Source organism: Xenopus tropicalis, chromosome 4 (genome assembly GCF_000004195.4).
Source record: "Xenopus tropicalis strain Nigerian chromosome 4, UCB_Xtro_10.0, whole genome shotgun sequence".
Lineage (NCBI taxonomy): Eukaryota > Metazoa > Chordata > Amphibia > Anura > Pipidae > Xenopus > Xenopus tropicalis.
The window spans coordinates 96383621-96400681 of NC_030680.2; the positions used below are offsets into that span (position 1 = coordinate 96383621).

General features: G+C 36.4%; 1 protein-coding gene across 16 annotated transcripts in view; it reads left to right on the forward strand.

Annotated features, from left to right (window-relative positions):
* The window catches only part of osbpl9 (oxysterol binding protein like 9), a 71206-nt gene that overhangs the window by 34998 nt on the left and 19147 nt on the right, over nt 1–17061 (forward strand). For 6 of the 16 annotated variants that reach the window (XM_012961299.3, NM_001078816.1, XM_031900192.1 and 3 more), the window contains 5 exons: nt 1129–1179; nt 10149–10187; nt 14620–14713; nt 14870–14974; nt 15154–15313. In XM_012961299.3, coding sequence (XP_012816753.1) covers nt 1129–1179; nt 10149–10187; nt 14620–14713; nt 14870–14974; nt 15154–15313 — 449 coding nt within the window. Of the gene's footprint in view, nt 1–1128; nt 1180–10148; nt 10188–14619; nt 14714–14869; nt 14975–15135; nt 15314–16742; nt 16758–17061 lie in introns of all 16 variants that reach the window. The other 10 variants (XM_031900184.1, XM_031900185.1, XM_031900189.1 and 7 more) reach the window with 5 other exon arrangements.

The window sequence follows — 17061 nt, forward strand, 5'->3', positions numbered from 1 at the left end:
TCTCAGCCTTGTGAAAGGCTTAACAGAGTTTTTTTTTTAACTTTTGAAATAACTTTTAGCATGGTGCAAACTGTGATATTCTGAGACAATTTCCAATAGGTTGTTATTTTTTACTTGTGTTTTCATTAATATATTCAGCTTTTTGTTCAGCAGCTCTCAAGTTTGTAATATCTGTAGCAATGTCATATTTTAGATCATGAATGTTGTGTACCAGCCCAGGTTCAGCATCTCTATAACAGTCATGACTCAGACTATCAAAGTTGTCACTAGAGCTCCCCATTTGTGTTCTGTTAGGTGTGTCAGTGACACTGCACATGTTCAGTGTGCTCTGGGCAGGTGTTAAGTAGCTAAGCTTAGGGGTTGTTCAAAATCATTAAGCAGAAAATGAGGTTCACCTTTTACAAAAGCTGATGCTTTAGGGATGATTTTAAAGTTTGATGCAATGGTTTCTAAACTCTCATGTAATGTAATTGAATTAATTGGGAGTGGGCAGGTTAGAATCGGGTAGAGGTCAACACTAATGGGGGAGCTTCAGAGAGGATCTCTAGAGGGACAGATATTTTTTGCTAAAGGGTTGTGGTTGCAGAACCCTGAAACATATAACACAGCTTTTCTACCCTACTTTTTTTAGTTCTAATTTAACGCATGTACAAAATCATGCATAATGAACTGAGTTGGCTGAACACACACCGTTATTAAAACTTAAACCATACATTAATTAGTATGAAAATAAAAAGCTATGGCAATACAAATTAGGGAATGATCCTGTGTAAGGAAAACCCCAATTATTCCTGATATTTGATACTAACTTGTAGCTGATTTGGATTCAAAGGAACTAACTTTGAAAATACCCCTTGCTAATGTGACCCACAAGAATCTTTATATATTTCTTTATTTGTGGCATACCATGTGGGACTGGAATCTGTCATGCAATGATATTGTCCTTCATGGAAAACAATAGTAATCAGTTGTTGCTTTATCTATGGCTTACATCTTCCATCCATAAAACCTATTCCCTAAAATTGAATAAATGGATGATAAACCCTAAAAATAAATTTTTGCTTTTTATTTACATTATCTACAGTAGTAGAGCTATATGTGTAACACAATGTATGTATCTTTTTCTAGAGTATGGTAGAATCCATCAAACACTGCATAGTTTTGCTGCAGATTGCAAAGGTAAGTTGTGACGTAAATACCAGAATTTATATTTTTATTTGTACTTAAAATGTATGTATTATATTGATATGAATTGAATATTATCTTTTACATGCTTCTTTTTTCCCATACTGTCTTACAAGTGTTTGCTGCAGATAACTTCAGATCCCCTTCCTACCCATCTTTCTCAGAAAACACATACTCAAATCAGCCCCTATAGTTCTTCTCTTGTTATCCAACTAGTGTGTGTGTTTAGTGCAATTACTTAGTATGCTGCCTTATCGGGAACCAGGTGTTGTTCTTTGTAGTTCCTGGTAACTACCTTATAGGGTGTGTCTGGTTGGGAGAGATGAGCATTTTGTAGCGAGAATGGTTCGGGGCTTGTTTGGTGTAAAAGGATACTTGTCTGCAAGCAAAGCTAGTCTGGATAAGTATTCAGCATGTAATCCCCACTAATGCCCTGTAGGCCAACTAGCAGGTATATGGGCTGGTGGGTTTCTTTGTTTTGGAGCAATTAAGGTAATTTTAAGTAAAACAAACTGCTTTTTTTCTGGTGGCTGTGTGTGGTATAATCTACTTAAGTATAAGGGCATATTTGAGGTGTCCTTTACTGAGTTATTTCTTAATGGTTTTCTTTTTCACAGTACACAGAATCTATTGTATAATTCATTCCTCTATAGGCCCCAAAGAAACTTCTCATTACGTTACATTAAACAACCAAAATGTTGATGAGGTGGATTTTGATTTTTGATTATGTACAGTTTGACCACAGAAAACAAAAGAAATATGTATGGAGATGCAGATAGACATGACCTTTGTCATTGGCCAGTAAAGGCCAGACCTTCTCATAACCTATTATTCATGTAGACAATGATATTTTGAGACAATTTGCAATTGGCCTTCAGTATTTATCTTTTATGTTTAAAAAAATAATTCGATTTTTTTGTTTAGCAGCTTTCTACATTGGAATTTAAGTAGGTATTTGGTTGCTAGGGTTCAATTTACCTTAGCAACCAGGGATTCGAGTGCCAGATTAATGAATAAGAGAGGGACTAACTATAAAGTAACAATAACATTGTAGCCCTAAATACTAATAGTTTTGCTGCAGGGATCAGTGACTCGGCAGTGACGTACCAATTAAAATGCTGCTTTAAACATTAGATTATGTAGCATACTCAAATCTAATCTAAGGGGGATTACCCCTTAATATATATTTTTTTTTACTTAAGGACTAAAACCTTATATTTGTTTTAAACATAAAATACTGTTTTTGCTGCAGACCTCCTGACCACCCCTCATCACTTCAGTGCCTGTGTGTGCTGTCACTCCCTCTCCATGCCAGTTAAATCTAAGGAATATCTAGAGAGCATTCTGGAGGTTCAGTCTCCATCTTTTTTGCTTTGCATATATGGTGAGGTGGGTGTAGACCACCCTGGTTGCTGAAAGTAATTAGTTGGAGGGCAGACTGTATAATGTGGCAGGCCCGTTAACTGGGCCTGTCTAGTTTATGGAGCCTGTTATATGAGCAAACACATTAGTCCCTTTGGTGAATAAAGACTACTCTTGATCACTGTATCACTGTACTCCATTAGCATATGGCATATGTGATCTTAAGTTTTTACATTTTATGCACCTTCCATTATACAGTGCCAGGCCAAAAAGTACTTGTCCCTAAGGGAAGTACCTCTAGGCCCACCCGCCCACAGCCTCCTCCTCCTTGCCCCCCACACAGCTGGCCACCTGCAGCGGGCATTTGCCAAATAGAAGTGCAGTGCAGCATAGCACCGGTAGCGTAGCAGCATTGACAACCTCCTTTCCCCACCCCCATAAGAAAGATTTTATTTTTCCCCTAACTGCGCCCCCCAGAATCAGTGCCCTAGGCCACTGCCTATACCTACTTTTAGCCCTGCTATTTTACTTCTATTATATTGCCTTGTGGATATTTAACATGTATTGTAACATTTCTTAAATTCTTTAAAATCTAAAAGTCTGGTATTGGCTGCTTGATAATATACTCCTGTATTTTTTAAGCCATGTCTCTGTTATCCAGCTTCTGTGTGTAAGGTACAAGTGTTAGGGAATACTTTGTATGTTGAAAGCAGGGAATTGTCGAGTGCGAAGGGTACACTTTCCTAGTGCAAAATGTATTCCAAGAGGTTGGTGTAGAAGACTGTTTCCTGCAAACACGAGGTTTCATTTATGATCGTGGGGCAAATTGCAATAAACAGAATCAATGTACATATTTTTTAAAGTTGCTGCTGTGTTATTGCTTGCTTGTCCTTGCAAAATTGACTGCATAGTTCCACTTGTATGCAGTGCTTTTCTTTGTCTTGTAGTCAAATTATCTGAATATGATTTTTAGTATTTTTTATCTCCCCCAAACAAATTTGAATATAAAAATGTATGTATATATCCACAATCCAAAGATTTTTTTAGCGCACCATTCATATCACTAATGACCAGGTGCTACCTACATTATGCAGAAATCATGTAAATGCGATTCTTTAAATGGATTGAATAAAGTAATTTTGTGAATGTTTATGTATATAAATTAGTTAATACAGACAACACAATTTTTTGGCACACCTATATTAAAAACTATTTTATTTCTATATCCATAAAAATATAAAAACACTAAAGAAAGTACAGTAGGAAAATTATAATCTATGTATCTGTTATATTCCCCTTAGGGCTATTAGCTAACTGGTGACCATATTTACCCCTTATTATTTGGTTTAATTGTTAGCTGAGAATGAATTGGTGGCGACTCCCTTTCAGTGGGTTTAAAAACCTAGACAAGGGCACTCAACTCGCAACTGTTACCAAGTTCGAGGAAGTCTGTATAACATTGTGACTGCTTGTTACATTCATGTAACAGTATCCTTTCCCCAACTCAAGTTGCGCGACTTGTGCAGCAATATCACATTAAAGGAGAAGGAAAGGCTAAAATGTTAGGCACCCCCAAGTGACTTAGATCGCTTACCTTTTACCCCGGGCTAGTGCCCCTGTACAGAGAGAACAGCGACAGCCCAGGGTAGCAGCGATCGCTTCCTTCTTCCTTGTTCGCTGCGCGCGCATGTGCAGTAGAGTGAGAAGCCGAACTTTGAACAAAGAAGTCGGCGTTTCACTCTACTGTGCATGCGCCGGCCCACGGATTTTGCCAGCAGAAGAAAAAGGAAGGAGAAAGCGCTTCCTACAGGTACCCTGGGCTGGTGCTGTCTTCTCCTAACAGGGGCACCAGCCCAGGGTACAAGGTAAGCGATTTAAGTCACTTGGGGGTGCCTAATATTTGGCACCCCCAAGTGACTTAGCCTTTCCTTCTCCTTTAAGAACCTAATGTGAAATTTGTCTCCAGTTGGTGGTAATAAACAGTGAGTGTACACTCATTTACCTCTTAATTTTGGTTACATTAGTTAAAGCAATTTAGGCACATAAATTTACCTTCCATTCGCTGCCGGGCAAATCAATCAACAATCGCATCAGGAGCCAACATTGCCCCTTGTGTGGCAGAACTCGTTTCTTAGATTACCCGAATAAGCGCATTTGGACCCAGGTGACTGGAAACACCAGTGTTGCATTTGTTTTAGTTCCATACGCTAATTAGATATTCATAGCAAATGGTCTTGACGTATCAGGTCTATAAAAGGTTAACATTACCCCAATTAAAATCTTCAGCAAGGCTATTAATGTTAGTCCTTATGTAAGTTGTTCTCAGCCCACATACGCATCCGTTTTTCTTTAAATATTTATGTGTGTGTGTGTGTGTGTGTGTGTGTGTGTGTAACTATAATAAAAAATATTTGTGTATAATATATATCTAATATCAAATAATATATATCTATTTCGCCGATATGTTAACACTTGATAAGTAATTTAGAACTAAAACTGTTCAATTATGCAAATGAATTTAAATTCATGTATGAAACTGCCAATGCCAGATTCATATACAGTGTTTTTTATGGTTTATTTTAGAAGTCTAAAATATTGCTCAAATTCAAAAAGAAAAAACATGCAATCTTCAAACAAAGTATGTGATCTGTACTATTATTTTGGATTAATAGGTCCGTTGATAGTTTATGAATTTATTGTTTTTACTCCTCACATTGTTAATAATGTAGCAAGCTGCCATCATTTTAAACATGTTGCTATTTTTTGCAAGGCTGTCTTCTTCAAGGATTTACTCAGAGATAAAATAAGTTTGCATAGATTTTAAAAACAGGATTTGCCTTGCTGGCACCAAAAATACAAAACAAAAAAGGCATTGTTTTCTACTGTATAGGGATATTTGAGTCTCATAACTGCTGTTAAGTAAGTTTCAATCATGTGCTCTTTGTAGTAAAATATATCTTTGATAGGGCTGCCATCATCATTTATTTGTGGGTCCTTCAAAATCCTTAATCATTGAGAGTACTTCCATAATGAGGGAAAATATATCAATATTGGACTATGACTAGTTGCATAGTAAACATACCCCTTGCCCAGAAAATAACGTTAAATATTATGCATGTGTTTTGAAGATTTTATCTTCTTGGCTTCACTGTTGTCTTTAATATTTATGTAATTTACCAGTTTGGTCACCTGATGCAAGGTTGACGATGTGTCTAAACAATCTTGTGGCCAAGTCAACAGCAATAAGAGTGTTATTTTTTGCAGCAATCAAATATATATAATAATAATTGTACATGCAATTATAATACACTAATATTAATTTGAACCACAAGACCCTTGGTGCTGGTTGTGTTTTATTCGGTATTTATATGGTATTCCGTGCACAAGGGCAGCTAGCAAGTTTGGAGTGTGTTGCTGTCATGTGGACTTTTATTTCTATATATATATATATATATATATATATATATATATATATATATATATATATATATATATATATATATATATATATATATATATATATATATATATATATATATATATATATATATATATATATATATATATATATATAATATATATATATATAATATGTATATGTATATATATATATATATATATATATATATATATATATATATATATATATATATATAATATATGATGGATCAGCACTCTCTTGTGATTTGTGATCTCTATTTTACATAGTACACATTTTACAGAATCAAAAAAGGATTTTATGCTGTTTCACTATGCTGGTGCAGTTAGTGCTGATCCATCCTATACACATGTATTTATAGTTATTGTTACTTTGGTAAAACTGGCACACAGAGTGGATTTTGGAACCAAAATAGTCAAGTATGCATTTCTGCCCCCTATGCTGGCCTGCACACAGAATCAGCCCCGTGTGGCTGTACCCTAAGTCATCAAAGAACAAATACTAACTAGTTTTCTTTGGTTATTTTCTAATCAAGGGCATATAAAACTGGTCAAATACAGTGTTTTATTAAAGAAAAGCTCAGGTGTTTTTCGGATTCATTGATATAACAACCCTAATATTACAACTGAAACATTCATAAATGAAAATGTACAGATATTTTTTGTGACTCACAGTGTACTAATTAAATACCTTAGTTTTAGATTTGTTGTCCAACTATAAAAAAAAATAGACAACATCAGGCAAAGTAAAGTGTTATTTAATTATTTATTTTTATCTCAAAGCCACCAATAATTTAACATTAATGCTTCATCACCATTACATCCTAATCTCATAAAAGAGACTAAAAATAAAACCAGTACCATACAGCACAAAAATACACTATAAATATGTTTGTCCCAAATCAACTAATGCACAAAAGCTTTCTTTATAGGGAGTCCTAAGAATTTCATATGTCTATAAAATGCACAGACATTTATTTCCAATCGTTGGAAACATGCTCCCAAGTTAAATCACATAAGTAAGTATGTGTGTCTAATTGTTGTAAAACAGTACTCCCTAAGAAACTAAGCCAGGCTTAAAGGAATACTGTCATGGGAAAACAGGCTTTTTTCAAAACACATCAGTTGGGCTTCTTCAGCAGAATCCTGCAATAAAATCCATTATTTAAAAACACAAACAGATTTTTATATTTAATTTTAAAATTTCACATGGGGCTAGCCATGTTGTTCATTTCCAGGGTGCCACAGCCATGTGACCTGTGCTCTGATAAACTTCAGTCACACTTTACTGCTGAGCTGCAAGTTGGAGTAATATCACCGCCCTCCCTTCCCCCCCACCCCCTGCAGCCATTCAGCAGAACAATGGGAAGGTAGCAAGAAAGCAGTTCTCAGTAGATATCAGAATAGCACTCAATAGTAAGAAATCCAAGTCTGGCTTGGGACTCCTCCAGTTACATGGGAGTAGGAGAAACAATAGGTTATCTGAAAGCAGTTCTAATATGTAGCACTGGCTCCTTCTGAAAGCTTAGACTTACAATACTGTGAGATGGGTGCCTACATCCTGGTACCACAGCTTAAAAAAATTTTTTGTTGGTTCAAGAATAAGATTTTAAATGGCAGAATGAATTATTTGCTATGTAAACTGTGTAATTTAGAAATAAAAAGTACACTATAGAAATGACGACAGTATCCCTTTAATTTAACTATCCCTTTAAATACTACTGGAAATGTAGTAATCCAACTGAACATAAGCAAAATAAGTGGGTGCAACACCACTACAGTAATCTCAGGGCACTGGGTATGTCTTAGTGTATCTCGGCTGTGTGTAAGTATTTGTTAGCTATATTAACAGTAGTAGACTGACCCTCCGCATTTAGAAATAATGTTTTGTTGCTGCTGTATTTAAGTAAAAAATAAATCTGTAGCATTAGTCACCTTTTGTATTTTAAGTTTGCTTTAAAAAAACCTTCTTCCTATTTAGTGTTTGTAGTCTCTTTGGTTTATTTGCTTCAGTACTACAGTGTCTCCCTGCAGATCCAGACTTAGATTAAATATGGGGCTAGCAACAGCTCCCCACAGGCCCAAAAAATAGTGGCTGTCTTGCAGCAGCCACTTTGGCATTTGCCAGAATCTACAGATTTCCAGTCTGGTCCTGTCTTCTTTGTTCTGTCCTCCCTTTAGACTTGTTCTGGTATATGAGATATACACCCCAGACTGTTTCAAGTGTTTTTTTTACCTACTGTTTTAGGCACATGTAAGATGTTAGGGAAGTCTAATGTCTTATACATAGGCGTTTTTCATCTTCTAAACAATTCCTGCAAATAACCCCTCTTCCATCTAATTTAGAATCTAAAGCTGGCTACACTAGCTATGGCTGTCGACCATTTCCACAGAAACTTTTTTGTAGACAGCCTGAATTAATAGTGTTAAAGTTTTAAAGTACATGTGGTGCAGTGACCAGCATTTAAAGGGATATTCGCACTTTTGCAAATAAATAGTAGTATACCTGTTACACCTAAAATTATGTGTGCTTGGGATAAGAATTTTCCTCAAGAAAGAAAACAAAACATATTTAAGCTGTGTATTAAATACTAGGAGGTATGTTCTTTTGGCCCAGCAGCTTATTGTGCTGTAAAAATGCAGAGTTGTTTAGCAGGGTTGGCAGGCACCATCTAGCATTGCTTCAGGTTCTCATATTTTAGATCGCCTACACGGAGCAAGCAGGAGCATGTGTAGTTGAAGCCAATCCAGGCCTAGCTTTAAGAGGCACAAGATGGTGCTTGTCAACCACTCTGCACAACTCTGCATTTTTATGGAAGGTAAAAAGTGAGGGACACTAATGATAGTTATGGCTGTTGTGCCGATGGATGTAGCTTGGTATTGGGGGAGGGTTTCATCCTTCTTTAACCTAAGTGTAGTAACCACAAGTGACTAATAAATATCTCTTATTGAAAAGATGCTGTGGATTGTTAGATCTGAGTAGAGAGTTTGCATAAACTTTATAGGCTATTGAAGGGGTAGTTCACCTTTAAGTAAATTTTTGGTTTGTTTTAATGTCCTATTCTTTGCAACGTTTCCAAACCTTTTTGTTCATAATAAAGGATAATTTAAAGGTGAATTTGCTCATAGTTCAATTTCCAAATGAGTTTCATCTAAAGCTCTTATTTCTCAAATATGCCTGGGGTATTCTACCAGTTCATTTATTGTCCAAGATGGGGAAAAGCATGCCGCAAGATATGCAAATTGCTGTTCAGCAAAATAACGCAGAAAATATCTCCTGAACCATTTTTATGTTTGTATAGAAAATATGTCTGTTCTGTTGCATGCCCCTGGCTAGATGCATAGGATCTTGAGTGTAAAGAGACTCTGTCATCAGATTTTTTTTAATGGTGCATTTCCACTTCCATATTATTTTCATTGCCAATTTTATCAATCATAAAACATGAAAAAATATTATGAGGTAGCTACATCTTCTAGCATTATTAACTATTATTTCGATTCAGAGTGGTAGCCATTAGTAGTGGGTATACAAAGTTATGGCATTCATATAAATATTAAAAGCAAAACCATACAATTTTACACTTAAATCCTCCCCTCTTTTTATTTAAGCCAGTATAAAGATTTAAACTGCATATAACAGTATGACATACATCCTGTGCAAATTCCCTGCTTTTTTTGATGAAGGGGTCTCTTTTAAGTGGTTTTATAGTTCAGATCTCTGTCTAGTTGCTTAATAGATTAATTGTTTTTTTTTAAATGTGCTTAGTGGCGTAACATGGATACCGACCCCTTTGCAAAAATTTTCTTGAAACTCCCCCCTAATCCCCTGCTCAACCTCCTGCAGCCTCGCCAATTGCTCCTCTGAACTCGGCTGCCTGCCCTTTCATTTGTGGTGAGCGCCCAAGTTAAAGGAAAATGTGCATGAGTAAGTAGACTGCTATGCAGCAAACCCTGCAGTCCATGCCTCCCCCCTTTCTCCTGGGTCCCTGTGGCTGCAGGTTCTGCTGTATGATAGTTATATCACTTTATATTCTTTATTAAACAGAGATTTTGCATCCCTATAAAATGTGGTTCACCTGCTCTTCATGCCCGCATCCCAAATCTGTTATATGTGTTCCAAAGCTTGCTGCATGTTCATGTTTGTAACATTTGTTTTTCTTAAGGACCAAACTAATGAGGAGAAGCACGCAGATGGATTTATAGTAAGTTCTCACCTAATAGTTTACCTTTTTTTCAATATATCTTTGCAAAACAGTATTTGTGGATTTTGTCAGGATCTGCTCCCAAGCACTATATCATAGATTATTTTTTGTACTCAAATCTTTTCTGATTATGTGTTCTACCTCCAATATCTGCATTGCAGTCTCGGACAGAAAATAAGAGATGAGCTATATGGATTTATAGAAAGAAGTACAGAAGTAAACTTGTTTTCAGATACATTAGTATATCCTTAAATAATGAAACTCATATCATAATACGGGGACTGATGTTTGTAGACTCCAGTATGCAAACAACTTGGGGCTTATTAATCAACACTGGGCAAATTTTCCTGTGGACAGTAACCCATAGCAACCAATCAGCAGTTTTTTTTTTTTTTTAGATAGCTGCAGGTAAGAAAATGAATGCAACAATGTGGTTGGTTGCCATGAGGTACTGCCCATGGGCAAATTTGGCCAGTGTTAATAAATGACCCTCCTTGTGTAGTCAGAATGAAAGCTGATTATTGGCTGGTGAGTCATAGAAAAGCTCAGCTTTGTAATTTAGCAATACATTGTATGTTTATGTACACCCTTAACTAGATAGTGAATAATGAACCCCCTGTTCTAAAATACAAAGATATTACGAGTCACTAAGTAGTTCCGTGACCGTATAGAGGCACAAGGTGGAAGGCTGTGTGGTTTTATAGAGGCCAGTCCTAGATGACTGTTAATATCACATATTTGACAACAGAGGATACATTGTTTATTATAATACACAAGTTTCAGTGAGTCTTGTGACCACAATTACACCCCTGAGCACTGAATAAAACTAATGCACCACTATGCAACATTTAGAAGGAATTACCTGTCCGTGTAGAATATGTTAGTGACCATGAAAAAGACTGAACAAATGTAATGGATTTATTTTATCTTAATGCATAATGTTTGGTGATGGAGTGTTAAAGATTTGTTTTTGAGCCACAGGGCTTGGCCACTTTGCAGTTGAGTTTAGCCCGTTTCTTAAAAATAATAAAGAAAATAGGGTTGCACCTTCCACTTGGATATATCTCAAGTCTAATTATGTTCCCCCATAAAGGGATCTCAAGTGAGGATGGAAGGAGAATGTTCATCAAGAGTAACAAACCAAAATATACAAAGAAAAAAGAGCACCATACAGGTGGTCTCAATAGACTCCAGTTAAGTGAACCATTCCCTCCCCCTTATACCAGGTGAATCAGTACCGAAGAGTGAAATACAACTTAACTTTTAATAATAAACTGCTAAAAATAATGAGTTCTTCCCTTAAGGTTAAAAATGGTTAAGAGACACAGAGGGTGAGATCTGAACCTTGTGGTTTGTAGAGGCGATAGGGGAAAAAAGGATCATTTGTTTCACATTTAATGTGTTGCAGTAGTAAGACTTAAGCTTGTCATCTGTATGGCGAGCGAGCGAATGTTACAATTTTGGTCCCCAGGTGTTGCTAGACTACATCTGGCAGCATTCTTCAATGCATGCTTAAAGTTTTAGTCCAGCAACATATGTAGTCCCAAGGTAAGAAACTGTGTTTTAGAGAAGAATGCAAATATATCTTTCTGACATGTAAAGGCCCATGGCACACCAGGCCTTTGCCCTGAAAGCATACTTCCATTGGCTGCTTGAGCTGCCTGCTATAGCTTTAGTGGCAGCCACATGTCACCAGTGGTGGATAATTTATCTAACTGGTGTGGATTAGATACTTGTTATATGCTGAAGTGTGTGTAAATGTGTAAATAAGAAATCATCTGCGTTTTATATTTGTTTGTGGCATGACACTGTTTTTTGCTAAAAAAAATAAATAAATCTCAAAACATAAAAAAAAAATAAAATGTTGGACAATTATTTAATCCATGTGTCATGAAAGCTGCATGTTTAGGGTACTGTCACTGGTCCGAGCTCACATGGTTGGGTTTTGCCCCAGAAACATGCAAATGTGCATTTTTCAGACCAAAATGTAGCCCATGTAAGCAAAGACATGCATGCTGTGTGTGTGTGTGTGTGTCAGTGCTTATTGAACAGGGTGTGAATCGGAGGGAATCATCATTTTCTCTGCGTCTGGGAAATCGCCACATGCGATAATAGCATTAAAAAAAGAAAGAAAAAAGATATTCTAATGAAACTAGTTATTCAGGTAATGTACAGCTGGGAAAAAGATGAAGTAATGCAAATGAATAAATTGGGAAAACATATCAAATAATATCCAAGTGTAAAATATTATATTTAGGCTTTGGGATTGTTTATTGACGTTTAATGGCCCAGGTTTTTTAATAATGAAACTCAAATGTGATTGGATTGCTTTACTTTTTAGCTTAGCTTATGATTGTCTTCATCACGACTTGTAGTGTTTGCCTTTGTTATATATACTGTAACTGTCTGCTTGTGCTACAAATAAAAGCAAATGTTGGACTGTTGCAGAGGGTTAATAGATAGGGCTCAGTTTTTGTGTGTTGCCATGTTATGTTATTTATTTCATTCATCATCTGTGTAACACGCTCTGCAGGGTATCCTATAGGCACATCAAGCTTGCTGCATTGACAGCCTTGACATTTTTGGGGTGTGCCACTACTACTTAAAAAGTAATATTGTACTTAAGTAAAAGAGAATTACGTTGCATTAGAATTCATGTTTCTATATTTACAGAACAGGGACAGTACTTTGAACATTTTATAGAAAAAAATCTGTCTTTAAAAATCATTTTCAGTATTGTGGTTCTTCAGAAATATCAAAAGGTCCCTTTGTAATGGTTAAGTCTTCTAGGTTGTGACAGTGTTTAGTAGTGAAAAATCTAAAGCAACTGGACTTGTTGAATGGCATATTTTTTTGAACTGAGCAATTTGGAATACCAAGGCATTTTATACATTTCAGACTAATAAAATCACCATCATCACTGTGGCTCTTTTGTGTGCTTTTTCTGAATAAAAACCACATAGGGCAACATATACCATGTGTCTTTAGAGAAACATATTTTGTTCTTTAAGTGTTGGTGCAAGATTAAAAGAGAAGATTCACAGGAAATATTTAAAGTGGGATGGCATGTCGGGGAGATTAGTTGCCCGCAATAGTGAAGATTTGTTGCGGGTGACTAATCTCCCCGTGCACCACTGCCCTAAGGGCAAAGACACACAAAGCTACTTAGTAGCAGCTACTTGTCATGGCTACTAAACTCCAGAAAATACCCCGCCATAGGCAAGGCTGGAACAGTCCCTCTTTTAACAGCTCAACCCGCAGTCCAGATTCTTACTGAAAAGTCCCTCATTTCCCTTTGATCTCCGGCACTGCACGCTAAAAAAGATACAAACTTAGGCTTAGGAATGAAATACTCTTGGGTGCAGGCACATATAGCCGATATCCACCAAAAACGTGAGACTTTGTATCTTCAGCGGATATCGGCTACATGTGCCTGCACCTGAGCATATTTCATTCATTCGGGTGCAGACACAGGTAGGAGCTTATGGCGGTATTGTCGGCAAGCGATTTTCGGCTTGATGTGGCATCAGCCTTAATTAAAATGTAGCTTTTGGCAGAGAGCCCAGACATCTTAACTAGCTTCACCTGCACTAAGATACATTATTTCTCAGACTTAATTAAATAAGTTGGCTTTTGGCAGAGATCCCAGAAAGTTAACAAGCCACAACTGCACTTAGATACAATTGTAACTAATAACCTTAACAGGTTGTTTGGGGGAACAGAGACTTACAGCTTAAAGGGCTATTTCACCTGCATTAGCAAAACTGTAATGACACATAAAATGACCCCAAAACACCCGGAAATGTGTTCAAACTTTAAATAACCTGCTAAATTTAGTAAAATGGGAGTGGTATTTAGGGGTTGTGGTCGCAAAAATGAGCATGCTGAAAAGCAATTTGCAATGCTACGCGCAGCATTTCTTTTTGTCCCTTTTTCCATTTTTCGAATATTGGGAAGTATGCTGAGAATTGCCTCTGCAAAAACACAAGTAGAGACAATTATCAGTAAATGATCAGCATTGTCTTTTTGTAGCTGTGACTGCTACTAGCAGCTCTGTGTGTCTTCACCCTAAAGAGTAAATTGTTAGTACCAGCATCAGTATCGGATTCCAGTGACATTTTAACTTCCAAACAATATTGGTACAGTATTTTATAATGTTTATTGATATTTTTAAAACCGGATTGTATATTTATTGTAATGGAGGTTATATATAAGCCATGCTGATCTGGTTTACAGATGCTATCTTATCATTTTGTGGCTTGCAGGTTGGAACCCTTGGTGCAGTTTTGACTTTACAATGTTTTCCAGTTTATAATAAAAGCAATATTCTCTCTTGTTATATAGACTGAAGACATCTGCCTGGCACTTTTAATCTGATAACCTGAAATCTATAGGCTAGCAGTTTGACTATGTACGTGTTGGCTTTTTTCAGAGTACCATAAATCCTGTGGATTCCATTTATCAACCTAGTGCTTTGGAATCAGTTGTGATCCCAACTATGCCAACTCAGGCTTCCCCAGTGCCAGGTAAGAATTAAAGCAAATTATATTTGGAGCACAGTAGAGCAGCAATTTGTAATCTGGGTATTAAAATGATGTTATTGATTTTGACAATAACAATACTATATGTCAGGATACATAAGAAATTGATATGTTCTACTGATAATGATCAATTTTCTTCAGAATCAGTACAGGTTTGTAAAGGGGAGCCACGACCCTCCTCCCTAGCTGTAGGACCAGTAGTGAGCAACCTTGGAAGCCGCCAGAGTCCTACTCCCATCAGTACAGGTATGTTGTTTACCTCAAACTAAAAGATTTGTGATCTGAACTTCAGTTGCAGAAGAAATGGTTTAATGGTTAACTTAGCTTTTTAGGTCTCTGGTAAAAAAAAAATGTACATGTGTTTTGCTTCATTAGGTTTCTGTTAATCTATATCTCTATATGATCAGTTTTATTTCACAATACAGGAAGTGGTCAGTCTGCTCCTAGTAGCAGTCTGACTTCCCCCAGTCATGTCAACCTATCTCCGAACACAGTCCCAGATTTCTCCTACTCCAGCAGTGAGGATGAATTCTATGATGCAGATGAGTTTTATCAAAGTAGCACCTCGCCAAAACGTTGTATGGAGTAAGTATAGCAAAAATTCAAACCATTGTAAACTATTGTCTTCAGAAATATGAAAAATACTATAAAAATAATATAATTCTAATGAGCTCTGCACGACTGCAAAAAAAGGAAAATTATTTTGCTTTACATACTAGATATTCCATTGGGATTATAAAACACTTAAAATGAATCAAATCCAGGCCATTACAACCGTTGTGTTCCTGAGGCACACAAATTTAAAATGATTTGCCGAGGCTGCAAGGAGTTGGCAAAAGAACTGACAATTTTCTAAATCATAATTCAGTGATTGAAGCACTATGCTGCCCGTAGTTTCTACTGCATTCTTTTGCCAACTTAGATATTTGGATCTAGATTCTTTGTAAGGGGGGCGGGCAGACCATACTGTATGCATAATGTACATAACTCTAGGCTTGGCTGGAAATTTTTTAGCAGTGACTTAAAATTGCCTTAATGGTATACAGGTATAGGGTCCCTTATCTGGAAACCCGCTATCCAGAAAGTTCTGAATTACGGATAGGCCATCTCCCATAGACTCCATTATAAGCAAATAATTCTAATTTTTAAAAATGATTTCCTTTATTTCTGTAATTATAAAACAGTACCTTGTTCTTGATCCCAACTAAGATATAATTAATCCTTATTGGAGGCAAAACAATCCTATTGGGTTTGTTCAATATTTAAATGATTTTTAGCACACTTAAGTTATGGAGTTCCAAATTACGGAAAGATCCCTTATTCGGAAAACCCCAGGTCCGGAGCATTCTGGATAACAGGTCCCATACCTGTACTAACTCTTTACATTATATTTTACCAAGGTCATTGTGGTTAGGGATTTTTTTTGTTCTGTTTCAGTTGCACCTTTCTTAGAGTTTCAACTGCAGTGCAAAGGGGACAAGCTATGCAGTTAATATACAGAGTAAACTTTACTCACTGGGTTGGATACGTACACCATTTCAGGAAGTCTGTGATTTAGGTTAAAAATAGCAAAGGTCAGATCGTTCTATAAATCAGATCTGCCTATTGACTTGTCTGCCTGACACATTTGCATTATTTATCTTTGGTAATAGCCTTTCTTGTAAATTGAATTGATTTACTACTCGTGTAAAAAAAAAAAAAAAAAGCCAAGCTGTAATGCAGGCACTCTTGCATTATCAACAGAACAGTAGTACTGGCTCAAATACTGTGAATAATGACTCTTTTAAATATACCTTCATTTAACTAGCTCTTTCCAAGTGGTTCTTAGCTACTTTGTCTTTGGATACATTGCTTTCATAGCTGTATATTGCCATAGGGTGTGTATTCACCAGTTGTATTGTTTCTATATTGTATTGTACTAATCACTGCTGTGTGCAGTTTTCTATCCAACATTTTTAAATCATGAATGTTCTTCAGTTGTACTTATGTTTCTTTGCTTTCCTTGTGCTGCCAGACTTCTCTCTAGTTGGTAAGGACAAATACACCATTATAAATCCACTCTAATTGGACTGATGGCCTCTACTGACATTTTCTAATCCAACATGCTGTTTTATAATCCAACACGCAGTATAGATTACATGCTTATGTGCTTATAAATGGATATCAATTTTCTCAGCTGAGTTGCCATGGTTGTGCTAAGATGTATCTGTCCTATTTATTCTTGTTAGCCTCTGGCTTTGGCTCTTTGGTCTGTTGCACTGAAGTGATCACAGACACGTCTGGTTTTAGTTTAGCAAAGGCCTTTATTCTAGTGCTTTAATGTGTAATTGATT